At 33.5% G+C, this 27562-nt stretch overlaps 1 protein-coding gene across 5 annotated transcripts in view; it reads left to right on the plus strand.

Annotated features, from left to right (window-relative positions):
* LOC146168158 (ras-associated and pleckstrin homology domains-containing protein 1-like) overlaps window positions 1–25815 on the plus strand; it is a 38915-nt gene extending 13100 nt beyond the window's left edge. For 2 of the 5 annotated variants that reach the window (XM_083382133.1, XM_083382141.1), the window contains exons 5-21: window positions 2107–2292; window positions 2435–2623; window positions 2688–2924; window positions 8463–8540; window positions 10434–10593; window positions 10703–10824; window positions 11981–12049; window positions 14816–14974; window positions 15419–15526; window positions 16450–16548; window positions 16641–16743; window positions 17716–17849; window positions 17947–18057; window positions 18128–18167; window positions 18237–18907; window positions 18971–19083; window positions 24354–25815. In XM_083382133.1, the coding sequence (XP_083238259.1) occupies window positions 2107–2292; window positions 2435–2623; window positions 2688–2924; window positions 8463–8540; window positions 10434–10593; window positions 10703–10824; window positions 11981–12049; window positions 14816–14974; window positions 15419–15526; window positions 16450–16548; window positions 16641–16743; window positions 17716–17849; window positions 17947–18057; window positions 18128–18167; window positions 18237–18907; window positions 18971–19083; window positions 24354–24438 (2664 nt within the window). In that variant the 3' untranslated portion in view covers window positions 24439–25815. The remainder of the gene's footprint in view (window positions 1–2106; window positions 2293–2434; window positions 2624–2687; window positions 2925–8462; window positions 8541–10433; window positions 10594–10702; window positions 10825–11980; window positions 12050–14815; window positions 14975–15418; window positions 15527–16449; window positions 16549–16640; window positions 16744–17715; window positions 17850–17946; window positions 18058–18127; window positions 18168–18236; window positions 18908–18970; window positions 19084–24353) is intronic. The other 3 variants (XM_083382158.1, XM_083382150.1, XM_083382166.1) reach the window with 3 other exon arrangements.
* The last annotated feature ends 1747 nt before the right edge of the window (window positions 25816–27562 follow it).

Genomic DNA, 27562 nt, shown 5'->3' on the forward strand with positions numbered 1-27562 from the left:
CCCTAAAACTGGAAAAATAGATATAAATGCTATCTTATAATTAAAAATTACATGTATAGTCATTTTACCTACAACTTTGGCGGTCAAAATTGCATTTAAATAAGGTTTAAGAGGCCCTTGGGCACTTAAAAATAAAAGTATTGTCCCTGTTTAAGCTAAATCACTAAAGGGTAGAAAATATTAAAAAAACTGAATGTTTTTATATTAATGCTATGTAGCAATGCATCTCAAACTTATTTATCTTGTACACTTTTTGTCTATTTTATCTTGCAGGGGAGCAAAAAGTTTAACATAGGCTAATTAGAGGGCAAAAATTTAATTTTGGACATTCTTTATTTTTAATTGCCTGAAAAAATTGAGGAAAAAATGTTATCCTTTATTGCAAAAGAATTGACCTAGGGGAGCAAAAAGCGAAATTAAGGTGTTTTATTGATTAAATAAACCAGTGCTTTTCAACCCATGGAATGGTATGCACTTGTCCGATGAAAAAAATTGTAATGCGGATGAAAATGGTTGATGTTAATATTTTTTATTGTGCCCACTTAAACCTTACAGTTTAAATAGTCTCTCAGTGGTTGATTGTTTCCTTAGTTATTACATTACAATTGCACATCTGTAGTAGCAATCATGAGCTTGCTTCTTTGCTACTTTTATTTTATAGTTAACCCTTTCATTGTTATGTCAGAAATAGGGATAACTTAAGGTTACAAACTGACTATGCTTGTTCGTGCGGATGAAAGTTTTTCGAATTAAAAAGTGTGAACAGTTCTTTTAAAGGTTGAAAAGCACTGGAATAAACAGTGTTATAAAAATAATATTATATTAGGTTCATTTTGCAGTAACATCAGAGATAGAAAGAAAATAATGATGCATGATAGAAAAAAAAAATCTAATCATGTCTAATCATGTAAACTACAGCAGTCAGCAACCCAACTAAGCGACCCAATTTTGAGTTAAGACTTGTAAGTTGAGAAACACTGGCTTAGTCTGATAAGAATTCTACGTTTGGATTTTGAAGTTTTCGTGGTAAAATTTATCTCACACCATGAAGTAAATAAAAATAAACAATTTAACTGTCAATCTGATTTTTTGGTAATTTTAAAATGTTTTATAACTGCTGCTTTGTGTGATGTAACAGTTCCTAACACCTAAAATACCCTGTCAAGTTTGGTCCCTAAATGCGATAAAAAAATTTTCATAATTCAAAGGCCGGCTTTGGGATAACATTTAGTTGTAGAAAATCAGGATTTAAAAATATCTACTCATTTGCCCTAAGTGTCACCCTTATGCTTTTCCTTATATTAACATTTGTTCTCTGTTTTGTCTATAATTGTTGAGAGCTTTTTTGTATCTTGACAAGCAACCCAGAACAATTATCAGGTGATCCTACTTCGGGAAACACTGGCCTAAATGAAAGCACAGTTAAAAAATTCAGTTTTTAAATATTTGTAGTTCGTTTGCAATTTAGCTTGTAAGGTTGTGAATTAAAACAAAAATTAAACCTTAAATAATAGACTTTTTGGTTGGCCTAAAAATGGATAAAAATAAAAAAAAAAATGGAAGAAAACCTAGTTTTAATGCATTTTACATGAATAGAGTTTGTATGTATTTTTATTATTTTGGGGTTAAAACCTCCCTTTAGTTGCCAAATTTTGAAATAGTGTCACAAATTACCTGATTAAACTTCATTTAAAACCCCGCATTGTATATTAAGTCAAAAAATTCTGTTGGGTGATACAAGGGTTTCCTGATTTAAAATGTAATAGCCCAAGGGTGGGTCCACTGACCACCAATCTATGCTAATTTTAAATATTTTTTTTTTTTTTTTTTTGTTAATTGCTGTGCTTAATAATAGCAAATGTGCTCATGGCCTGGATTTATTTGTCATTTACGAATGGAAATATTAATCATGAGCCCCAATTTAATTTAAAAAAAATTTAAAGCTATTTGGGATTTATAGTTTATTATTAAATAAAAACATGACAAAATAAAATTTTTTTTGTTGGCCCCTATGAGTGTAAACCAGCACAATTGACCTAATAAAGTGTTATAGTTCTATCATTAATTTAAAAACTTGGTCTACTTTTTGTGCATTGTTATTTTTAGTTTGACACCCTAAAAAGATCTGGTGCAAAAGGTCCAAACTTTTCTAGTAACTCTTTTGAAGAAATGTATGAAGAAGACGAAGAAGATGATTTGTCGTTAGAAACACTTTCAAAGGAATTGGAAGTAGATAAAAAAAAATCACAATTTCAAATGTTGACTGAAGATGATTTGGCAGCATTGTCACCAGTAATGTTTTACCTTTTACATTTTTTTTGTTGTATGGTTAAATGCATTTTCATTTTTTATTTTTTATTTTACTTTTGCATGTTTGTTTCTATTTGGATAACTGAAACATGCTTTGAACAGACAATCATTTGAACCTTTGCAGCATCAACCTCCAAGTGAAAGCGTTACCACCGGAAATCATTTTTCTGATAGAAATATAAATGTTTTTTATGATAATGTTCATCCTGTTGCATGTAAACCTCCTAAACAATTTACATGTGACACTGACCTATATAAAACATCAAATGTATATACACCAATGTATGAAAAGGGCCAAGATACATTTAAATTAGTAAGTCTTTTAGTTTTTTTCCCAGAATTTAAGGATCATGTGTAATTAAAAAAAATAATCCTAGGATGAGTTTCAGAACATCACTAATAATATCAATGTTGATTCAAACTTGATTGGCAATGCAACCCCCCAACAAAACCTTTTGGATGAAAAGTTGTGTTTGGATCAATCGACTTTTCAAGAAAACAATTCTCATTCAAAGTACTCTGGTCATCTCTCTGCCATGCCAGAAAGAAATGTAAGCCAACACGAACAAGGTTGTGAACCTTCTCAATTATCAGAAATCAATGATATTGACAAGGTAATCATGATTTTTCGCCAAAATTATATTTCAATTAGGTGCTAACAGAGTATATTTTTTAACATTTGAATAAAAACTTTGTGTGACTAAATGGATGAAGGAAAGTCGCACAAAGTAATTTTTCAAGGGAAACATAGATTAATTACTTTGTACTGTTAGCCATCTAATTTCAATAGGGAAGCTGATACACTTTCGGAAGTAAGGAACCCCCGCAGACAATAAAATGTAAAAGAAAGTATCAGATGATCTTAAGAGTGTTTACAAAAACAGGTATAAAACATAAAATCATTTCGTAAAATTTCACAGAAAAACATATTTTTCCTGAATAGGCACCTTCAGTTTCTGTACAAAAAGCAAACATGAATACAATGCCAATAGTAGTTAACATAAAATTATGAAAAGGTCAGAGGCAAAGACAACTTAGCGAACGGCAACACGCTAACACGTGAAAAAAACGAGAAAAAAGAAAGAGCACTCAACTGATAAGCATGTTATTGGTGTCACAGAGCAATTGTTTAAAGATAAGAAAATAAAGCAGGAGCCAAGATTTGCCGGCATTGGTATAAATGCATTTTTTTTGTTGTGTGGTAGTATGCTTCTTCGTCGTTGTTGGCCGAATAGTCCAACGTTTTCAAAGTTGCTCGATGGGGATTTCATCGTGTGAAAAACTTGATATTCGGTTGGCCGACATACTGCTTTCCACCACACTTCTGGCAGGTAAATGCCAAAATTGCTACACGTTAAATTTTGGCGTAGCTGCTCACTACCTGTAGGTGTTGTTAAAACAGTAGTGTGTGGCAGTGTGGCACCATGATTTAGTGTTTAAAAAAATTGCCACAAAGAACACATTTGCCACATGGATTTAAAAAACTTTTTTCATGGTTCTTGCTTTTCGGCATCACCAACATTTATGTTAGATTGGTGAGAAAATGTGCCAATGTGAGCTGTCTTTTGTATGTGATGCAGGCAAAAGGCTCTATCACTTTATCTTTTTGGGTTACCGAAACGCGCAATGGATAAGCTGTATCCCAAGCATTGCGATTGGAGGCTTTGCTTTAACTTTTGGCTCAAACGTTCTTCCAAACCTCTGCGATGTGTAGTATGTCTTCCCTGATGAAAACCTTTTTTTTAAAATGCGTGTTAATTTTTTTCATGTTGTCGCTTGTCAGTTCGCTATTATTGGCATTTTATACATATTTGCTTTTTGTATAGAAACTGATGTCTATTCATAAGGCGAAATATATTTCTGTGAACTTTTAAGAAATGATTTTATGTTTTATAACCTGTTTTTGTAAACAGTCTTAACATCATTCAATAGGGAAGATTATCAACTGTGATACTGTTTTCCGTTACTAAGAATATGCAGTTACTTAAGTTAGCTGGTTCTCAAACACTATAAAAATAGCGCCATAATTAAAAAAATATTTCCATTAACAAGTAAGCAATTACTGTCACAAAGTTGGACACTTGAATGTGTGACAACCCTTATTGTTTTTTTATTTGTCAGAAAGTTTTGATTTGTTGTTTGACTGTTTTTTGGCATAGCTCAGACATTTCGCAAAAAATGTCATTTTAGGGCAATCTAATATTTTACTGCCTTTCTAAGATTTTGTTTTGTACAGTTGTTAGTCAGGTTAAAAGTTTCCTTAAGAAAATCTTAAGGCTCGTAGCCATCTGCAAATAGTGAGTCACGACCCTGATTTGATTGCTGTACTGTATCCTTTGGGATGCAAAAATCTTAAAACTTATGAAAAACAACGTATTTTTGTTAATACACATAAAAAAATTCAGACATACCTCCCCCTGTTTTTTCTATGTTTAGCACTAGCATTGTTTCACAATATTTTTGCTACTGTTTATTTTTAACATTACATGCCTGAGCATGGTAAAATGTTGCACTGACTTTGGGCGGTCAAGTATGAGGCTTTGTACCCCTAAAAACTATTTGTTGCCAATATTAACTAAATTCAAAATTTTTGCTTGGCGATAGTCCTATTCTATTTTGCCAAGAGGAAATCTTTTTTAGCCCTCTCTTTCTAGGCAAAGCGCTACGAGGTTGTAACACTTTAAAAATATAAACTTGAGATTAATGCATTTTACTTAAAACGCTATTCCTGTTAAGTCTTTACAATATGGACAAAGCTCAATGTTTTGAGAAAATGACGCTACAAACAAACCATCATAAGCAGAAGGCAAACTATTTTGGTCGGAAGACCTTAAAACTAGGCCCACTATTTTTGATCGCTTCAGTAAGTATTTACAGACCCCTGGTGTAGTAAACACCAAGCTCACTTTTCATTAGGAGCAATAAAAAATGAGTGGCAAAATTTATTTGCATACACATGCTCTAAGCCAGTGGTCTCCAACCATTTTAATAAGCGACCCCAATTTAAATAAAATGAAATCAGAAATTACATTGCGACCCCATATTTTCAGATAGGTACACAAATATTTTAAATAATGCTGAAACTAAGTAACACTAAGAAATATGCGTAAACTATACAAATTCCAGATAACTGTTGCTATGTGCACCAAAATGATTTATTTTAGAAAGTTTTATTTAAATTGATTTTGAATTTAGCACACGAAAGAACACAAAAATTTCAATTTGTTTTAATAGTAAATTGCATTTAGTGTGGTGGTTGCGCCTGCGTAGAATTAACCAGTTTCTGGAAACGCGGCCCCACTTTGCATAAGCATAATCGCCAAGCTCTACTACTTGCAAGCGATTTACGATGTTTCGTTCTTAATATTCACATTAACCGGAATTTTGGTGAACAAAGTCACATGACGAAAGAGTAGTTAACTCACAAAATTGGACAGAGTTGGGTAAGTTCAAAGTCCAAAAGTAGATACTCATTTGCTGAAATCTTTGTAACCTACCAGCTCTTAAGAGTTAAAACACCTATTTTTATATAGAATAAACATAAGCTTATTTTTGCAGTCAGTGACCAGGGCTGCGGAGTCGGTTAAAAATAACCCGAGTCCGACTCCCGAGTGCGACTTCGGCCAAAAAAATACACCCGACTCCCGAGTCACGAGTCCGACTACGGCCAAATGTAAGATTTTGTGGAGTCCCGAGTTCAGCTCTGACTCTACAGCCTGTATTTTACCCGATTACGCAACTAAATTAAGGTGGATTTTCTGCAATCCACTAATATTGGTTTCATAATTGATCCACCCGCATTACATGGTTGAAAAATATTTCACCATTTGCTGTTACACTTTTACAACTTACATTTTGCCACCTAAACAGTTTTAAAATTTGATACTGCGCATACGCACGTCGGACTCGCAGCCCTGTCAGTGACGTTTATCAGTTTGACGTCATTGTAAAGAAAACAAAATAAATAAATCGCACTAAAACAGCAGAAATTTGGTGAGATATGGCAACCCCTGAAAAATTTTAGGTGACCCCATTCGGGGTCGCGACACACAGGTTGGAGACCACTGCTCTAAGCGACCAAATTTTTTTCCAATAAATTCAGCCTATTGACAGATTTCAAAATTTCTAAGCAATATAATTGATTTAAATTATTACAAAGAAAGGGCTATCTATTAAAATGTCTGGCAGTGAAAAATATTGACCTTAAAAAATCAATCAAAATGTTTACATGTAGTTTGCTGTAAGTACACCCTGCAACCTGTGACTTGCTGGCCAAATGCCACCCATAGGGCTAATATGGGCCTGCATGAGTTTTAAGAATGCAATACAAAAACTCCTGAGTAGCTTTATTGCCCATTTAAATAAATATGTTAATCGCACAGTTAATTCGCCACCTTCTGGTTGTAGTCCAATTTGGTTCCGTCTATTCTTGTTAATGTTAAATTCTCCCATTTCACTAGGTGTTGGTAAGTGTAACTCACCCCTGACAGTGTTTGTATTCACCCGTGACATTATTTGAATAGTTTAGTTTTGTTATTTGCTTCATTTTATTATGCAATGAACAATCATAGTTTCACTCTTTCATTTAATGCCCTCTAAAAGCAGTCTTACCTATAATTTTGTACCACATGCACAGATGTCCAAAGATAGTACCCAAATTATTGAACATATTAGTATGCAAGAGGCTTCTAGAAGACCTTTTTTAGTCTTTACCTTATTTTAGGTTGCTACTGCAAATATAACATTAAAGGCAGATAACATGCTTTTAGGGTAAGGGACTATCTGTCCTTTTAACGTGACCAATCCATGTAGACAGTTTTTAGTAGTGCCTCTTCCGGATGGTATGATTCAACCTTTTCACCACGCAAGCATCTGTTTATTCGTACAGAACTTAAAAAGTAATACACACTTTCGCACATAACTCAACTAAATCTAAATATGGACCCTTGTTTGGTTTTAAATATTATTTTTGGTATGATTTTATTCGAATGTAGTTTGAAAGTACACATAGGTCGGATAAAAATAAGTGCCCTTTGTAATTTTCACGTAGCTTGAAAAAGGCTTATTTAAGCATTTTTATATTTACACATAGCTTTAACAAAACTAATTTAGGAACTTTTTTATTTGCCTGTAGCTCGAACAAAATGGTCATGGGTCTTTTTTGTTTATCAGTAGCTCTAAAAAAACTAATATGGGGATCTATTTATTCCCATGTAGCTTGAATAAAACCAAATTAGGCCACTTTTTCATGCAAATAGATGGAACAAAAATGTGTGCTCTTTTTTATTCAAACATAATCAAAAATACTAATTGGAGTACTTTTAGAGAAGTTTGGACACAATTTTGTACCTTTAAAGCCTAAAGATGTGTACTGGAGGTATTATGTTTAAATATTTTTAAAATATAACAATCCTGTGGGCTCCAGAAAACTTTTAGTGTTTAAAACATTTTAGCGTGTTTCAAACTTTTTGATTTTTTTGTTTAGGGAAGTTCTTTAAAAAACTGTACAAGTCGCAATATAATTTTGTTGACTTAAAATAAATGTAGGTTCCTCATAATAAATTTTTATAACAAAAATGTATAATCTGCTCTTCATGTAAAAAAGTTTATGTGTTCTTGGTTCCTTTTTCGGAATATTATTATTAAGAGCTGCAAAAAATGTTTCATGTGGAAAATATCTATGTTGTTCATAACTATTTGTAAAATATATAGATGGATGATCAGGATTTAAAGGCAAAAATTTCATGTCAGAACTGCGCGGTAACACCCAACTTACTCTGACTGAAAATAAAAGTTAACATATATATTTTGGTTATACAATTATCTATACTCAATTAGTTTTAAAAGATGCATCCATAAATTGTTTTCAGTGCTTGCCTCTAATTTTCTTTTATCTTGTTTTTTATTTGTGTTTCCTATTTGTTTTTAGTTTGTTTTTATTTTGTGTAATACAAAAACTTATACTACAACTTATAATCAATGAACCTTACCGTCTTTCGCTTGGAACTTCAAATATTGCAAAACAGTTTCATTTCTTAGTTTAGTTTTTTCAAAGTTCCGAATAAATCATTTTTATCTATCTATCTATCTATCTAACTTAAATAAAGTTATTACTAGTACTTGTATTTACAAATTCTAATTTATTTTATTAGGAAGAAAGAGAAGAACGCATAAAATCTGAAAAAATGAAAGTTGCTTTAGAAAAAATGAAAGAAGCAAGAGTTCAAAAGGTATTGTATATATCCAATATTTTGTTTTTTGCTGTGTCTCTATTCTGTGCATAACAACAAATGACCTGAGGGGATGAAATAGGGGGCTTCAAATCCCAACATTCTCAAATCTAATTTTGCTTTTGATTGGGTTTCTGGAATTTTATAATTTTTTTGTTTTACCACCAGCGGTTGAAACTAATAAATTTTACATACATAAGTGAAAAGTTTGCATTGGGGCCTGACACTGTGGCTAATCATTTATAGTGATTGCTTTTAAAGTAGTAATGTAGTGCGCCATGAGCATTTTATGCAGTAGTTTTATGACCCAAATTTACCAAATATGTCAGCACCAACTTCAGACTAACAATCACAAAAAGAATACAATTATACAATTAAAACATTGTATAACTGCTTACTTAATCATTGCACATTTTGAAGAAAAAAACATGTGAGCTACTTGTACCTCAAAAATTTGTGTAAGATGCTGAAATCCATTGACAGTAACCAGTAATGCTAACCGGTTCCCTGTTCTTATAAAATTTGATGAGACAGTTCTATAGAACTGGAGCGAACCAGCTGAATGCTACAATTTACAGTTGACTTTGGCTCAAATAGTCTTGCATAGTGGTACTGAATCCAGATTTTATCTATCACATTAATTGTTTTTGCAAACGCAATTAAAAAGTTTTATGTTAAGAACAAATAAGTAGCATTAGGCAATATTCACATTTACGAATATATAATTATTGTGCCTATGTCTAAAAAACAGTTTAAATTATTAACAGCACATATGTGTCTAGACGAATTACCTTTGTTTTGTGGAAAAAGCTTATTTAACACTCCGTGAATGCTTATTTGCATCCTCCCTATCTTTAGTAAGACACCAAAGGTTGTCCATCATCAAGGTGAAAACTTACTTAACTCTATCTAGCAGTAGCCTTATCTGCCAAACCAAATTCCCATTGTGTGTATTAACTGTCTGCTTTTAGTTATCTGCACATTATGTCTTTACTCTCTGGGGGAGACCCCATTGGTCTCCTAACGAAGGCCAGAAAAGCCATCTCTCATCCTTTTGGGGCCTTCGACGATGCAATAAACTAAACAATCAGTCTGAGAAAAAAGTAGTCGGCAGTCGACTCCAATGCCCTACATTAGTATTTTTCCATAGTTTTTACATCTTGGTGGAAACATTCACCTTTGTCTTCACTTGTTGCTCCTAATTTACTGGAAAGTAATCAAATGTGCATAACATACAGTTTTCCAGTCAATGTTACAACATACTTTTTGATGTTGTAATTATTTTTTCTAAAAATAACACTACTTGAAGGGAGAAAAAGTGGTGGGCTGCATGCACCTAAACATTACCCCCACCCTCTCCTTTTTGTAAGTGATATTATTGTTTTTGTCAAGATTTACCTCGCTGTTATAAGCAGCAATGTTTTTAATGTAATTGGCTCACGCTCCTTAAGCAAATGCAAAACTAACATCAAACACAAAACACAAAATGCTATTTTTCGTCTCTTGTTTGGTTGATCATAAATGTAGGATATTTTTTCTTGCCTTTTTTGTTATTCCTGACCCCTTCATCAGGGTAAAAAACAACAAATTTTGTAAAAATTTATTTAATTTCAAAATAAGATTAAAATCCTTTATGTGATCGGAAAGGTAGAACCATCAGCTCAATCAGAATGAAAAAATACACTTCTGTTGCTAAAAACAAAAGTTAGATAAACAAGTTAGCTAAAATGCTTTCTTGACCCTACTTGACTATATTGTATCTAATATAAAGATATAAAATAATAACTGCAAAAGAGATGTTATTTAGTAGTATATATTAAAAAAATACAAAAGTAAGCAATATTTTGTTTTATATTCTTTTTAGCAGGTTTTTATATTTGGATTTATTTTTAGCTGGTTGTAAAGGTGTTTAACAAAGATGAAAGTTCAAAAACCTTGATGATTGACGAAAGAATGACTGTTCGTAGCGTAATGAAACAATTAATTGAAAAAAATCACTATGATTATTCTCCTAATTGGGCTTTAATTGAAGAACTGCCAAGTCTCTATATGGGTTTGTTGTGTCTATGCTTTATTTTAGTTAGTTAAAAATTTGTTAATTTTTTATTTTTAATGTTAACTTAGTTCTAAACTAGATGATTTTGAATTACTGAACTTTCCAGAAAGAATGTTTGAAGAACATGAAAAACCATGTGAGCTGATGAGTTATTGGACAAGAGATACAACTAATCAACTTCGTTTCATTGAAAGAAAGGATAAATATGCTCTTTTCAAAAACCCACAGGTTTGCTATGATAGACCCAAGAGGCTTGCTTGGGGGATATAAGTAAAATAACCAGTCCCAAGGTAATTTAATCCTAAATCATTTTTACAAATTGGTCTAACTTTATGTTTCTTAAATGTCAAATGACTTGAAAGAGTGGTATTCATGATTTGTGACAGTATATCTCATCCAGATTCAGTTTCACAATGTCAGATAAACAGTGAACCACTTATGCTGACATCTTAATCTAGGGTCCAACAATGGATGTTCTCTGTTGTATAAGGTCATTGCCTATCCTTTAAACTTTTCACTATTTTTATTTGTTCTAGTGATTGATCAATTTGCATGTCATAACTATCTGTTTTAATTAAAGATGCTTTTATTCCATAAGAAAACCATAATGACTACGGGTTGATGGATATCTAATTGCTTTGCAAAGCAACATTGTATTTTTTTGTTTGAAACGCTAAAAGCAACAGATAGTTATTTATAGCATGCTATTTATCTTTCAACTGCTATAATAAGGATTACACTGCAAGACTATTATTAAACATTAGAATGCTCACTATATGGATAAATGCCTTCCTCGTACACAAATATATTAGGCTGTAGTAAGTAAGCAGAATGCAAGTTGTTTCAAAATAGATCTCCTAAACTTGGTCTCCAATGCCCCCATCGCAGTTTTAATTGTAGCGCATTATTTGGGGAACCAACTGCAACATAGAGTGACTTAAAGTTAAAATGACACAAATTATGCATTCCATTGTATTTTATTAAGTGATACTACTCTGTTTGGCATTATATATTTTTAGGTCTTACATCTGAAATATGATTTTTAGTTTCAAAGCTCTTACATGTTTTTTCCCCGTTTAAATCCAACAAAAGATGGATATTGATAAATTTTGTGTGTGTTATTTTGTTATTATCGTTATTATTATTGTGTTAATTATTACCGTTTTGTTATATTACAATTATTCTCTGTTATTATTGCTGAACCATTATTTACTGTTTTTGTATTGAAATAATTTTGAGGCTCTCTGGTACTTGTATTTTCTGCAAATAGCTCTTCCATTGAATTTGAGCACCCCTACTCTATTATATCAAACTCATTTGTAAATTGCAGCATGATAGTTAAAAAGTTGTAAATAAGATGTAAAGTTTTTTTTATGTATTTTAGCACTACCTTTTGTCTCATTCGGACTACCAAGATCAAATGCAGGAGAGACAAAAGCAAACTCTATTGGAAGTAAGTTTTAATGTACTTTTTTTGTTTGTATTTGTAGTAGGTATTCATGTTGAACTCGCTATACAAAATGTGACAATTTTTTGTTAAATTTGTAATGCAGGGTTGGCCTTAAGCACTCGCCCGCTCGCCAATGCGAGTGCAAATCGCTCCGGGCGAGTGCCGATTGACACCCACTCGCCCGACTGGCGAGTGGCTTCGGCGAGAAATTTAATTAGTTGGTGTAGGACAACTTGTGTTGAGCACCACTACTAAGCGAAATATTACTTGACGCCAGTTATTTCCCTAAACACTAAGACGCAAATACCTTCAACACTACACAAATAATAAGGTTAATCGAAGTCACGTTCGAAGCTCGTAATACAGACTCTTTGTTCCGTTTAAAAAAAATAGTTTAACTGCAAACAATCAAAGACGTCATTGCTGCATTGGCAAATAGTTATAAGGTTTTTTGTTTAACTTGAACATTGTTAATTTTTAAATGTTTAACCCAGTCGTTGACGCCTTTGGATAAGTTTATTGGACTTGCGATGCACCCAGGATAATAGTTCTACTTTTTTGTGTTTATTTAATTGTTTGTATTACGAAATTAAGAGCAATTGCTACAGTTTTTGCTAACAGTAAGTTTCAATGCAAATATCTTCTAATAATATTTGTAAGCAGTGTTTTTTTATGTTTTGAGGGACCGAAACCTCCAATGAACACTACGATATTTGAAAATACGCCTACTTGTGTAACTACAAACTATAGTGTTAGGCGAAATGTGGCGTTTTGTTTGTGGCGTGGAACAGCCTGCGTTAAAACGTCCTTCAAGCAATGAAAAACCAGAATACGAAAAAAAGAGAGCGCGAGGATTTTTAGAAAAATGGAAAACAGGCAGGCCGTGGCTACTAAATTGTCAGTGTTATTTTTTTCACTAAAGATTGTTAAAAATATTTCGCTAAACATTGTCTTAACCGTAAACTGCTTTATGGGTCATTAAATTTGTTCATCCGTGCTTGGAAATAAACAACCAGACTTTTATAAAAACTACTGTTTACATAGAAAAACCACAAAACAGAATAACGATAACCTAAGAAATGACCGCGCTAGGACGAAAATTTGCAGACGGCATGCCAACAAATATGGCGAGTGTTATTTTTTTTTGCTTAGGAACAACCCTGTAATGTGTATTTTTTTACTGTTTTACTAGAATCTTTTTAGCTCAAAGACGACGCGCACAATATACAAGGCCTTGTTGCACTGTATGAAATCATACACTAGCCAAAAATACTATTTTTGGACAAATTACTAAATGCCAATATACCAAGCTATCTTTTATGTGCCCTAAAGTTAAAAGTTTAGCAGATTTAAGCCAAATGAATGCAATTATGTAGTTTATCAAAATTTCCCAGGGACTAGGGACCTTTGGTCGTTAGCTAAGATTTCCTAAAGGGCTTGTAAATATTTAAAAACTGGTAGATGGATGTAAACAACTTCCAAAGTTGCAATTAACACTGAAAGTTGCATTTTATTGCAAATCTACCCGAAACTGAAAAATTAAGTGGTATAGTATTTTGCCCCTGTGTCTTCACACTGGCCAACTTGTCTTTAATGTGGTATAGATAACTTGAATGTGGTATAGATGCTGATATGCATCATTAAAATGTAAAACAAAAAAAGTTTAGCTAATAAAAAAACACAAGATTTCCAGTTTCACTTTCAAGTGCCTCTTTGCATTGCCTGTATAATTCTAATTATTGTACAATCGAAGTAACAGTAAAAGTGGATGTCACTTGTGTCTATAACATATTGTTCGGGGAAGGAGGGACATGAGTAAATTGTGTCAAGTAAGTTGCAACCAAAATAGTTTTCAAGAATCCCTTCAATAGAACATGACACTATATGCCTTTAGCAAAATCTTAAAATCAGTACTAAAATCAGTTAGCCATCCCACTGCATCAGCTACTGAAAGACCATTATGCCACAAGGTTTATCATGTTAATCCGTATAAATATAAGAAACTAGTTTGCAAAAAAATAGGTTTTAAAATATGACTCTGGAGATAAAATGTCCTAACTTTGCGATTCACTAATTGAACCTGGTTTATTTGTTAAACACATGCTGAATAAACACAAAAGCTCAGTAGTAGCACCAGTTTCAAAATAAATTTGTTGTTACAAAATATCTGTTTTGTTTATATTTTCAGTGTTCAATATTTTAGATGGCTAGTTAATATAATTTGTTTTTCAGTATGAAAATATTAAAAAAGGATTTTTATAAAATAAAGTTTTTAGACAACATAAGTGATAAAAGTTGGTATGCTTTTACAAAACTGCATTTTATTATTTTGTTTTGCCCTCACCAGTTGTGACAGGCTAGTTTACATCTACATAGAACTCATGACGATTAAAAAGTTTGTTAATGCAGATGCAATGTAGAGATGTTTATTGATTAAACCAACAGATGCAGTAAACTTTTTCTAAATAAAGATCAAATAAGTTCCCTCAGTATGATCTGTACTAAACAGCTAGCACAAAATAGTCTATTTTCTACAGTTTTTCTATTGCTACAAAATTATTCAGTTTTAGAAAACTAATGTGTATTGTAGGTTAGATTAATCCCAGTCACCAGGCCATACTGTATTTTGGTACTCTTATCTTAATGAATGATAATTTAAGGATGTAGATTCATCTGCACGAAAATTTCTTAAAAGGCATCACACTTCTGTTATTTGAATAGGGTTTCATGGAGAAAAATATTGTTGATATTTTTGTTTTCGTATTTCAGGAATTTTTCTCTGGTAAAGGTCCAAGTTCAGGTGTTCCAGAAGTTGAAGGTTTCTTGTACATCAAAGCTGATAGCAAATCATGGACAAAGAAATACTGTGTTCTTCGTTCTTCTGGTTTATATGTTAGCAAAAGTGGTGAACCAAAAAAAGGAAAAAGGGTAACAGTAATCTATTTTCTCATTGAGTAGAGAATGTTATTATAACTTTTTTTAAATCCAAGTACATATTTTTTCCTACTAAATTTGGCAATAGTAGAATGTTGTCAAAACATAATAAGTTAATATGGAATACATGGTTTAATTAATTGCATAAAAACATATGTTTAAGTGACAAAAAAGTGAGGAAATTTATTGGCCCACCAAAAATCTTTAGAAATTGGTTTTGGCCTGTCACTAGGTAAAGGTTGCCGCTGGTTTACAGTGTTAACATTGCAAAATATGGTTCATTGCAAAATATGGTTCAGAAATATGGTTTCAAAACTTTTTATGAAATAAGGACGTTTATTTTTTAAAGATACCAACTTTTTTTGGTAATTACAGCACAACTTGGAAATGGCCATACAGAATTGTTTTATTTTTTGGGTTATATATACCATTTTTTAGGTTTCAGATTTGAATTGTTTGATAATGTTCGATCAGTGTATGCTGTATCTGGGTCGTGGATGGAAAAAAAAGTACAAATCGCCATTTGAATATGGTTTTGCATTGAAGGTACGTAAAATTATGTGAGTTGTTGTGGCTAATGAATCTGTCATAAAATTGAGTTTATATTAAAATTAAATTCATAGGTTATGGATATTACGAAAATTCTGTAGAATGAAAAATGTGAAAACTAACATTCTTGAACTTACATTCAGTAAATAAGAAAATAAGAAAGTTTGAACTTAAAAACATGATATAAAAACCAGGTTGTTGTCCCAACTTAATTTTTTGTTCATCTAGTCTAGTGAGTGAAAATGCAACACAATAAACTCTTCACATATTGAGTTTGTTTGATAAGTTTTACTTTACTACCAACATTATATCCGTTAATAAGCCTGTCAAATAATATGCTGCAAAGAATACAAAGTTACTACTGTCGGTAATGCGTTACTATTACTTAATAATAACGCTGTGCTTAACCTTGCTGAATATTGGCCTTAAGTTGACCTTGAGTAACCCCGTACCGCAGTTTGGCTACGGTCAGACGTCGTACGATGGAATGTTACTTTTGCCACTATTGCATTCAAGGAAATTCGAAATCCCTGTGTAGCACGCTAGTCGCTCGCCCACACGCTAGTCGCTCGCCCACACGCTAGTCGCTCGCCCAATAACACTTAATTCTTAGGCGAAGGGTATTGCAAATTAATTGGCCATTAAAAAAACGCTGTCACCGCCCTACATAGATTTAAAGCAAGCACTATATAGTGTCGCCATACCTACAGGGCTTTAACCAAACTTGCCACTTGCGTATGTACAATTAGGCGCAACCTTGAATGGTAAAACGTTAAATTATATTTGTTCCAATTTTCCGATATAAACTCCAAAAGTGGGTCCAGTTTGGATTAGAATCTAAGGATATTATTCTACTTTAATATTTTGGAAGTAATTCATTTCTACTGCCACTGGCTGTCCACACTATATTTTTGTTGTAGCATCCTGCAATACAGCTCAAATCAAAACATATTCGATATTTGTGTTGTGAGGACTTCAAGTCACTTATGAGATGGTCTGTTGGAATTCGCCTCGCTAAGGTAGATTTATTTTCTGATAATGTTCTGTAATGACTTTTTATTAAAACACACATACTACAATTTTCTGCAATACTTATTTTTGCTCTCTGTAGTATGGAAGACAACTGCTTAACAACTATGAAAAGACAAATGATGAAGTAAAGACAACCTCTAATGTGGCTTCCTCTTATGCATTTAGACAACAGAGTCAAAGCGGTATATTTTAATAATTGATTTTTTTGTAGTTGTTTCCTCAGTATATAAGAAGCTGTTATCTTAAAAAAAATGTTTTCAAAGCTGTGCAAATACCTTTTGGTCAGTTTTAATGAAATAAATGTTGGCTCTCTTAAATTTAAGTCAGACCCTTCCCCTTTTAAAAACTTCTCTGCAGGAACACATTAAAAAATACTTAAACCCTTCCAAAAAATGCATAAATTTTAAATCTCCATAGAATGGCTGCCTTAGTATTAATATGCAATATTTACTTTTTATATTAGGTTTATTTAATAAAACTTTGGTTCCCCGTTAAATATAGTTCAAAACTGTATTAATGTAATACGACCAAATCAATGTTACAACCAAATCTTATGTACAAATTTACAGGGAAATAGATCAATAAATATGTTATCATAACTCCTCTTTTTTATTCTGTAACCTTCTTTGAGCTCAAACTAATGTAATAACCTGGTATTGCGTATTTATTGTAATTCAAAGCAGCAAGACTTTGCTTGAATACCTTGCCTCATAAAATTAAATGCGAAAATTTACCCTATTATGGCTGTCCAAAAACAAAAAAACGGTAACTTGATCATACGAAAGTCAGCTGAACCAACTATTACATGCAACCACGAACATACAGTCAAGATTGAAATACATTTTGACAAAATACAACGGCACAAAACAACAGGTGTATAAATCTGCATGTTAACTTGTTTATTTTCATGATCCTGGCTGATAATTATCGCTTTTAATGAAATTGTATGTAGCAACAAGCTGATCACGTGTAGCTTGTAGTTAGAGTGCTAGTCCTAGTTTGGCCATGCGTTGAAACCTTACTGCAGGCTATTTTTTTGCACTTTGGTTTGTCTAAAAAGCGTTAGGTCAACTGTTGTAGTTTACTTTTTGTAAATTACCGCGTGTAAAATTATTATTTTTTTGTTTTTAATAATATGTTATTTTGTTTCATAGACGCAATTTCTCTCAAATCAGTAGGTTCTGATAGTTCAGGATCCAGGCCAAATACATTACCACGATCTATTGGTGTTAAAAATGTATTTGAAAGCGCTTGGCACCGTGGAAACCAAGATTCTACAGACATCGAGGTGTGTATCGATTTGATTTTTGCTATTATAAACTTTATCAATGTAATAAGTTTATGTATTTAAAATCATGTGAACCGTGTCAAATATTTTATTTAAGACGCCGAACAATCAAAATGTAACTAGAGCTAAGTCTGTCTGGAAACCAAGTACAAAAAAATCTAACAACTGGTGGGATTTACAAGATCAAGGAGACCACAAAGGAACTTTGGTACATGGTCTTATACCTAGTTAACAAACGTATTAAACATGGTGTTTAAAGATTTTTTTTCTCTATTTAGCCTTTACCAGAAGAAGTGCCCCTTAAAAATGAAGAAAAGGGTAGGTTTTCTTTTTTAAAAGTTAATATTGTAAATGAGGTAATATTATTAATGCAATTATACTTTTTAGACGTTCTTTCATATCCGAAGCATGAAGAAGCAACAGATGACTTCCCCGATTTGCCTCCTCCACCACCAAGTGTAATTCAGCCCAATAACTTCATTGAATCTGAGTACACCGAGCATAATCTTCCCCCTCCTCCAGTGCCATCGCAATTTATTGAGGATGACAGCTTTCCACCAACACCGGCGCCTCCACCACCACCACCACCACCACCACCACCACCTAAGAAAACAAAACCTCCACCAATTGTTCCCCCGAAACCTTTATCTAAGCCTTTATCTGCTACTCACGTTTCTTATGATGAGTTACCACCCCCCATCACTTCCCAAGCAGTGTGTCCCGCTCCACCCATACCCGGTCCTAAACCAAAGGCCCAATTTAAGCGACCACAAGAATATCCTTCTCATAACTACAGTAACAATAATAATGGAATAAAATCCTCTATTTCCCATGAATCTTTGGATGAAGAACCTCCGCCCCCATCATTTCACCCACCACCACCAAAAAAATTATTAGAGCCTGCACTACTTCACAACTTAAAACAAAATTCTGTCACACCTAAATCTTCGCCCCTTACGATGTATTATGAAGATTTCCAAACCAGTAATATGTCCGCCATTCCTTCTTACCCAATTGATGACTTTCCTCCACCTCCGCCTTTTCTTATTGATTTGAAGGTAGCTTTTAACATATATATATATAACTACATTTTATTACATACTTACATGAAATTTTTGTAGTACACTTTTGAACAAAAAAAGGAAAAGTCAGTACTGAGTGAAACTGCCATGCTTCAAGGCCTTCCACGGCCACAAGTATCTTATACTTCTGCTACAAAGAGTTCAGTTGGCAGGTAGTGTTACACTTTGTATAATAGGTATAATTTAATATGTAGTACTTGCAGCGCTTTTAAGAAAATAGGCTTGAATTAACTTAAGCCTCTAACTTGTACATATTTTTTTTCGCACATTGCAGACCGATTTATTAAATTGTTGCACGATGTGCCACACTAAACGATACGTGAAAACATAATATGCATAATGCATTATATAGAATATAACTGCGCATTGTCAAACAGTCACCATGTCCGTAAAATTAAATTGTAACGCTATCTATTCTTGCATATTTACACCAAAGAAAAATAATGAGAATGAAACAATTAGAGTTGGGTACACTATGCACGGATCTGTAATGTAGCTTGATAATAAATTGCAAAGCCAAAAAGGTCGAGTAGATCGACATCATCTTGATTAAGACGTTTCGATACGAGCTTGTATCATCTTCAGTTAATGTGACTGAGAAGCAATTCAAACATCGGTTCAGTCACATTAACTGAAGATGATACAAGCTCGTATCGAAACGTCTTAATCAAGATGATGTCGATCTACTCGACCTTTTTGGCTTTGCAATTTATTATCAAGCTACAATTAGAGTTGTTAAACAATTAGTTAGCCTTAAACCGCGTCTCAGGCCAATAAACAGAGTAAAATAATTAAACAAATTGCAACAGAAAGTTTTTTGCTGTTTCAACATGGGAATGGTGTCAAGAAGTCTCCTGATAAATTTCGTGTCGATACACCATGATGCCCTCATTCGTATTTTTTTATGGGCTACAAAGTTCAAAATGCTAATAAATACTCAACGGTTGATCCCTTATGGAAGAATGTACCGAGGGTGACAAAAATATTTGTTGGATAACATCAATTGGTCCAAGTTATGACATCACTATTGCATAATATACAATAATTTTGTATAAATTACGTAACACGTGCAAGGCAGTTCACGTTGGAGAGCCTATAGTTATGGAAACTAAAACCTTTTTAACACACACATTTATTTGTAATTTGATGATTTACTGTATGACATCAGATTAACGTCACACATTTTAATTATCTCACTAGTTCCCAAAGTTTTATGCACTGTCGCCCTCTTACAGCAATGTATACATCAACATAGCCCCCTCGTTTGACGCGATAAACAGTTAATTTTTCAAAAAATACTCGTAAATATGTAGTCGGAATCCAATTTAATGGGGCGCTGAATAGATTTCCTTAAACCGACAAAAATAGCAGAAATGAATTAGCGCAAGCGCTAAAAAAGTATTTATGTAGTAAAAGTCGGCAAAAAAAATAAATTGTGGGGCATGGCCTGGTTCACCCCCCACCCTTAAATCCGCTCTGAATCGCAAACGTGCCATTTTCGAAATATTTATTAGAGGTTGGTAACAAGCATGCGTATAAATAGTTCAGTAGTCTGATTGGCTTAACGATTCGAACTGATTAGCTGTGTACTTAGCAGGACAGTCTTGCCAGCGTGTGAATAATTTTAGTAGGGCCTTCCCGCACTGCCATAACTTCGTTGGGGTCCTGGTAAAAACTCACTATTATGGGTTTCCATATTTGTCGGTTCGCTTTTATCGCCCAGTTATTTTTCAAGCGTTTACAGTGACAAACCGCTCTTTTAGAATAAGGATTCTTTAAACAAAGTTTTGGTTTGTTAGGAGTTCTCTAACAGACATCCATGCTATACCAGCTGTAGCTACTCTTAGGCTAGTCTGCAGCTCATGGCACTTTTCGCCGAGTGTGCGATGTCGACTTGAATCGTAACTTATCGCGTTAAAATATCTAGGGTGTTTGCAAGATCGAGGGCTGCCGCGTCTCTTTTGTATATTCCCAACATCTTGGGGTGTTAGCCTACATCTTGAGAGGGGACACTAGTTAAAAATGTATGATATCTTTGGAATTTTTGTATTCACAGTCAAGTTAAACTCACAAAAAAGTAGTAAAGCCATATTGTTCGTTAAAATTTTACATTTTGTTGTTTGAAGTGAAGTGGATAACACACAAAAAAGGACATGGTAACAGGAAAAGAAGGGGATGTTTAGATTAGTTAGTTTTACTACTATGGATGGTAAAAAGATACAGAGGTGCCAAATTGGTATCGATGTTAAATTCTGGTTTGTGTTGTTACATCATCAGATACTCCAGCAAATATAGACGGTATATGTCATGCTGTTTTACGATTATTTGAAACGATTAATTGAAATTTACAATATTGGTGGGCAGTGTTCCCGCTAAGCGCATTTTTTTTTCACGCAAGCAAAAAAAAATTAAAAGTTTTTTTTTTAATTAAATTCGACCTCCAGTCGTCTCCTGAAGCCCACATTATAACTATTTTGCAAAGATTATTACATATAATACCTTATATACCCCATTTTTGCTTCACGAAAGTTTCGAAAAAGTGCCCAAATTAGTTTTATCCGAGCTACGTACGGACAAAAAAGTGCCCAAATTAGTTTTATCCGAGCTACGTACGGACAAAAAAGTGCCCAAATTAATTTTTTTCCAGCTACGTACGGAACAAAAAGTGCCCAAATTTACTTTATTTGAGCTACGTACGACCAAAAAAGTGCCCAAATTAATTTTATTCCAGCTACGTACGGACAAAAAAGTGCCCAAATTAGTTTTATCCGAGCTACGTACGGACAAAAAAGTGCCCAAATTAATTTTATTCCAGCTACGTACGGAACAAAAAGTGCCCAAATTTACTTTATTTGAGCTACGTACGACCAAAAAAGTGCCCAAATTTACTTTATCCGAGCTACGTACGGACAAAAAAGTGCCCAAATTAATTTTATTCCAGCTACGTACGGACAAAAAAGTGCCCAAATTAGTTTTATTTGAGCTACGTACGACCAAAAAAGTGCCCAAATTAGTTTTATTTGAGCTACGTACGACCAAAAAAGTGCCCAAATTAGTTTTATTCGAGCTGCGTACAGAACAAAAATTGCCCAAATTTTCTACGTACGACCAAAAAAGTGCCTAAATTAGTTTTACTCGAGCTACGTACGGAACAAAAAGTGCTCCAATCAGTTTTATTTAAGCTATACGTACGGACAAAAAAAGTGCCCAAATTAGTTTTATTTATGCTACGTACGGAACAAAAAAGTGCCCAAATTAGTTTTACTCGAGCTACGTACGGAACAAAAAGTGCTCCAATCAGTTTTATTTAAGCTATACGTACGGACAAAAAAAGTGCTCAAATCAGTTTTATTTATGCTACGTACGGACAAAAAAGTGCCCAAATTAGTTTTATCCGATCTACGTACGGACAAAAAAAGTGCCCAAATCAGTTTTATTTAAGCTACGTACGGACAAAAAAGTGCCCAAATTAGTTTTATTTAAGCTACGTACGGAACAAAAAGTGCTCAAATCAGTTTTATTTAAGCTACTTACGGACAAAAAAAGTGCCCAAATTAGTTTTATCCGATCTACGTACGGACAAAAAAAGTGCCCAAATCAGTTTTATTTAAGCTACGTACGGACAAAAAAGTGCCCAAATTAGTTTTATCCGATCTACGTACGGACAAAAAAAGTGCCCAAATCAGTTTTATTTAAGCTACGTACGGACAAAAAAGTGCCCAAATTAGTTTTTGTGATGGGCAACTTTTTGAACTACTAATTTTCATAAGTTCTCGGTGTCTCTAATAGGCTTACTTAACTCATATTTAAATCTTTTACGACGGATTTGGGCTTAGTTTGTTTAAACAAGGTAGTGCAGTTGACTGGAATCTAAGTTTTGCATAGACACCAGGCCATGGTTCTCAGTAACTGAAATTTTTGCGATACGCGCGTATCTTTCGTTTTACATTTTTATTTTATTCCTAATTTGGAGATATTTTTAGCTCAAGGTATCTGTGTTTTGCACTGTATGTTTTGTGTTATAGGAAAGTACTTGCTTTATATAAAACACCTCGCGTCGTAATAGCTTTAAACTATTTAAACAAAATTAGTACAATTACCTGCGACATGCTTTTATTTGCCAAAAATAACTTTTCATGCTGTTTTAAATTACAATATACCCTGAAAAAGCAAGGTTGCGTGTTGTGTCCACTAAAGGAGTAGGTTAAATTTATGTCAATATGAACAGAAAAGACGCCAAGGCCAAATTTGTTTCTAATTAAAGTTATCACTTTAAAAAATGCGTAACCCGTTTAAAAGTTAAAAATGCTTACTGCTAAAACCGCTGCACTACGCGCGATAATTACACACAGCGCTACGCTTGACCAAGTCCGCCACACAAACTTACAAGCGAATTCGCGTCTCACGGGAGCGCAATTCTCAAAATGAAGAGACTCATTTTTATGTCTGGGAGAAATTTATTAAGATTATGGCGGCGACGCCTCTCGTGCTCTCCCGCGCATATTGCTCCTCTCCATCATTCCCCATTGCAACGAAAGCATCTATAGTGAAGACCAAAAAAAAAGGTCTTCCGCGGATCCAATTTGGGCACTTTTTTGTTGAAAATTTTGGGCACTTTGCGCACTTATTTTCGGCTTCTGCGCAAAAATTTGGGCACCTGCGCACATGGTAAAAAATTAGCGGGAACACTGTTGGTGGGGTTAGGAGGTAGGTGTACACGTTTCATGAACAAAGCTTAACTTAGATTTTTTGTTTGTGCTCCGTCGTATATAAGCGTGTGCTAAGCAACAGATCTGAGGAATGTACGTATATTACGTCAAAGCGCCAGGCCGTAAAACATTGCCAGCTTATATAAATTCATTAGGGTTGGGTTTGTCAAAACTACAACTTGTTGTTGGGCAATTAACCAAATAAATATATTTAGTTTTGCAGAGTGCGTGTAGCTAAGCTGTAGTGCTTAATAAAAGCGTGCATGTTTCATTAATTATATTTTGTAAATGTAACTATTTCGTAAAAAAAGAAATTGCGAAGCCTACGAAATACCTGGATTTGGTATCAATATATAAGTTCCACAGTAACAAGTGTTTGAAGCGAAGCTCTTAGTAGGCTAATACAAAATAAATCGCGCAATAAAACGAAACCATAAAATATTTATATGTATGAATTCCAAAAGAATTAATTACGACGAAGTTTAGAGTTTAGATTAAATAAATTGCAATAAATGGAACAATCCAGTCCACCAGCTGCGCGCCGGTGGTAGTTACTGCCTTGGCTGGACGCTTCCACTTAAAATGGATGCTCTGATTTCTTACTACGTCTATATACAGTTCCAACAAGTTTTTTTAAGCCATGGTGTTTTAAACTAATATTTCGTATTTTTTTTTTATTCCTCAAATCAAATCAAGTCCTGTACTTTATCTAGATTCCCTTCACAAAAAAGAAGTAAACCGAGCCCTAGTCCGCCGCTACGGAGTGCAACTACACGCCTATCATACAAAAAACATTAATCATATGTTGTAAATTGCATGTTTTATCAATTTTTATTGCTGTATGTTTATAACTATCATCAGTAAATATATGCCATAAACAAATGCATTGACGAATTTTTCGCTGTGGTGTAAAACTGTGTTATTCTTTTAAATGCGATTTCTTTCAAATAGGAAAAAATTTGCCAATATATAGGACTAGGTGTGTCTTCGACTGAGTATTTGTTATGAAATGAGAACATTTAAAAACAGATTTAGGTGAGATTTAGTTCCAACTGGTTAATATGTAGTTTCCCCTCCGTTTCATTAGTTTTATTGTAAGGCTATCTGCTGCCAGATTAATAAGTACATTTTATTTTCTTGCGAGTAAGATATGATGTATTAAGAAATAAAACATTTGAATCCTTCGCAAGAACGTTTTATTGAAATTATCTTGAAAGTTCTAGTCATTAAAGAATTGTTTGAACTAAGGACAATACGCGACGTTGCTCAGGTTATTTATGCTATTTACCAGTTTTAATACTGTGACGCCTTAAACTTGGTATCTATAAAAGTAAGTTTTCAACGTGGACTTGTTTCGATGATGTAAATTAATTATACTTTTTTGCAATACATATACCGAATGGTTAAATAATTTGCAAGAAATAAATTTATATTGTCAAACCAGTGTAAACCTTGCAATTCACGGCAGTTGCAAAAGAAGATAAAAAAAATGTCTTGTTCAGTTATTCGGGGGCCTTAAAACATTCATTTATTTTTGTTATTTAAACGATTTTATGCTTGCAGTCTTATTAACGTTTTGATTATGTGACCGTAGAAGCGCCTGGTTGGAGGTTATGCAGTGTTTAGTTGCACTAAACATTAAAAAATGAATTCTCTATCTGTCTTCCTTCTTTTTTTGTTCCGTTCCACTATGGTGTATTAATAATTAATATAAGCAGAGTGCATGGCTTCTCAAAGTCTCTGTGGTCAATAACCTTTAATGAAAGATTTAAAAAAATGTATATTTCGCTATTAAATCAGAATTTAATCTAAAAAAATGTATCTGTTTCATTCAAACATTTTTTCAATGATTTCCTTATTTGTTTTTATTAAAACAATAGCTCAGTGTTGCGAATCTTGTTCTATGCGTTGTTTTTAGTTGTTGCGCAGTGTATGTATCGGCTAGACGTTTGTAAAATCATGTTCGTGAACTTCATAGTAAATGTCCGAAGGCTCACGGTGTTGGTGTAAATACAGTCACTATATAATACTACAAATCACTGTAGATTGTGTTTTTTAGAGTAGATCATGTAGCACGTGATTATTATTTTTTTTATAGTATGTTTTCCTATTTTAAGGAAATATTTTTAGCCTAACGGCGCTGTGTGGACTTGAAAATCTATAACGTCTTGCAACATGGCCATTGCTCGCTGTAAACAAATCCTTTTGAAATGGTTTAAGACTCAGTGAAGTATTTTGCAAAATTAACGAAGGTTGGAAGTTCAGATTATAAAACTAGCCCGTCAAGACCTGCTTCAAGTACAATTCACTACCATAATTCTTTTCGAATCAAAATCGCTTGTGCTGTCATATTATCTATTACCAAAAATGTCCCGCACAAAAATCCTAGATCTGCCTTTGACTGCCAGTGATCCACGCAGCTCACAATGTTTTTACTGTTTCCTGTTAAAGAACCATGTATTTAATATCACGGTACAAGGCTGAAACGATTTTCACGGAATGTTTGTATAATTGTAAGCCATTGTAAAAGGTTTTGTGGTTGCGGGTAAAACAGTTTTACCTTTTACCGAAAATGTTTGGTTAAAGATATAAAAGATAGGCTATTTATAAAAAAAATTTTTTCAAGGAGAAAAAGAAATACTTTTGAGGAGATAAAAAAATTACTTTAAAACTGCAGTCAACTTTGCTTGTTGCGGCCCTTGTACAGTAAGTTTTGTAGTCCTGGTGTTGATATGTTCAGTTAGTTAGAGTAACATGTGCTAACAGAAAGGTGTAGACCACCTCCAGATTTCGAATTAAAATTAGCGGCTGCAAAATGTGTTGTTTTGTAAGAGCAGGAAATTATAATTATTGTACTAAGAAAGCTTCTTTGTAAAAGGCAAGTTGCACTCGCCCAGTGAAAATAAAACGCGCAGCATGGTGCTAGTCGCTTCGTGAACTGCTTATACCCATACATACCATTCTACATCGTGTCCAAAAATTGAAAAGTTTTGCGATGTATACGTTTTCTTCCGGGCAAAAATCGGTCTGAAACATGGCAAAGCAAACCATAACAACCAAAATGAATATCGGCAATTTCGGAAAAATATATTTTCGGCCCATATAAATACCCGACGTTGCCTAGGTTAAATAGCATTTACCAGTATAATTCTAACTGGTAAAAATTAATTACACCTAACCACGATAATCTATTGCACATTACGTTGTAACATGTTAAACCAGAAAATCAGAATATGATCAAAAAGTAATGTTACGGATGGGTTAAGATCTTCGTCAGATGCATAAATAATGCGAAAATATTTTTTTTCGAGTGGCATATCATTTTACTTATGCATAACGTTTGCACTACGTGTCACTAAAAAGAAATTTAAAATCATGTGATTTGTTTTTATCCTTCACGCAGTGATCGAAATGCGTTAGGCCTATACACTGTAAAAAGCAAAGGGACTGGTCGTCGCTATTCTGTTTGACGCTATGTCTGAAATCGGTTTACTTAATGCTTCTTCACAATCAGAGTAACACCTTACTGCCTCTGTAAAAGTGGCATCAATGGAATGACCTTTTTTAATTAACTTAGGTCTTAGGCTGCTTATCTGCGTGGCTCTAAAAATTTAATTTTTTTCCTAATTTCTTTTCTTAGATTCCTATTAATTTTTGTATTTTGTTAAAACAGTGTAAAAATTAAAAATTAACATATAACCTTAAAAGCAGTTTTGTGCCTGAAATAGGTCACTCAAGAAAAGGCGCTATAGCGCTGAGACCATTTAATCACTAATACGCGTGGTACCATAGCCGATGATTTAAAAAATTGGGGGTATTTAACATCAAACCTTATTGAAACGTTGTGTGTTTTGTTTAAATAAAACGACTAATCAGACAACCTTAGCTAAACAAGTCTCGCATATTTTAACGGAAACCCGTC

This window comes from Ascidiella aspersa, chromosome 1 (genome assembly GCF_963924565.1).
Source record: "Ascidiella aspersa chromosome 1, kaAscAspe10.2, whole genome shotgun sequence".
NCBI classification, from domain to species: Eukaryota; Metazoa; Chordata; class Ascidiacea; order Phlebobranchia; family Ascidiidae; genus Ascidiella; species Ascidiella aspersa.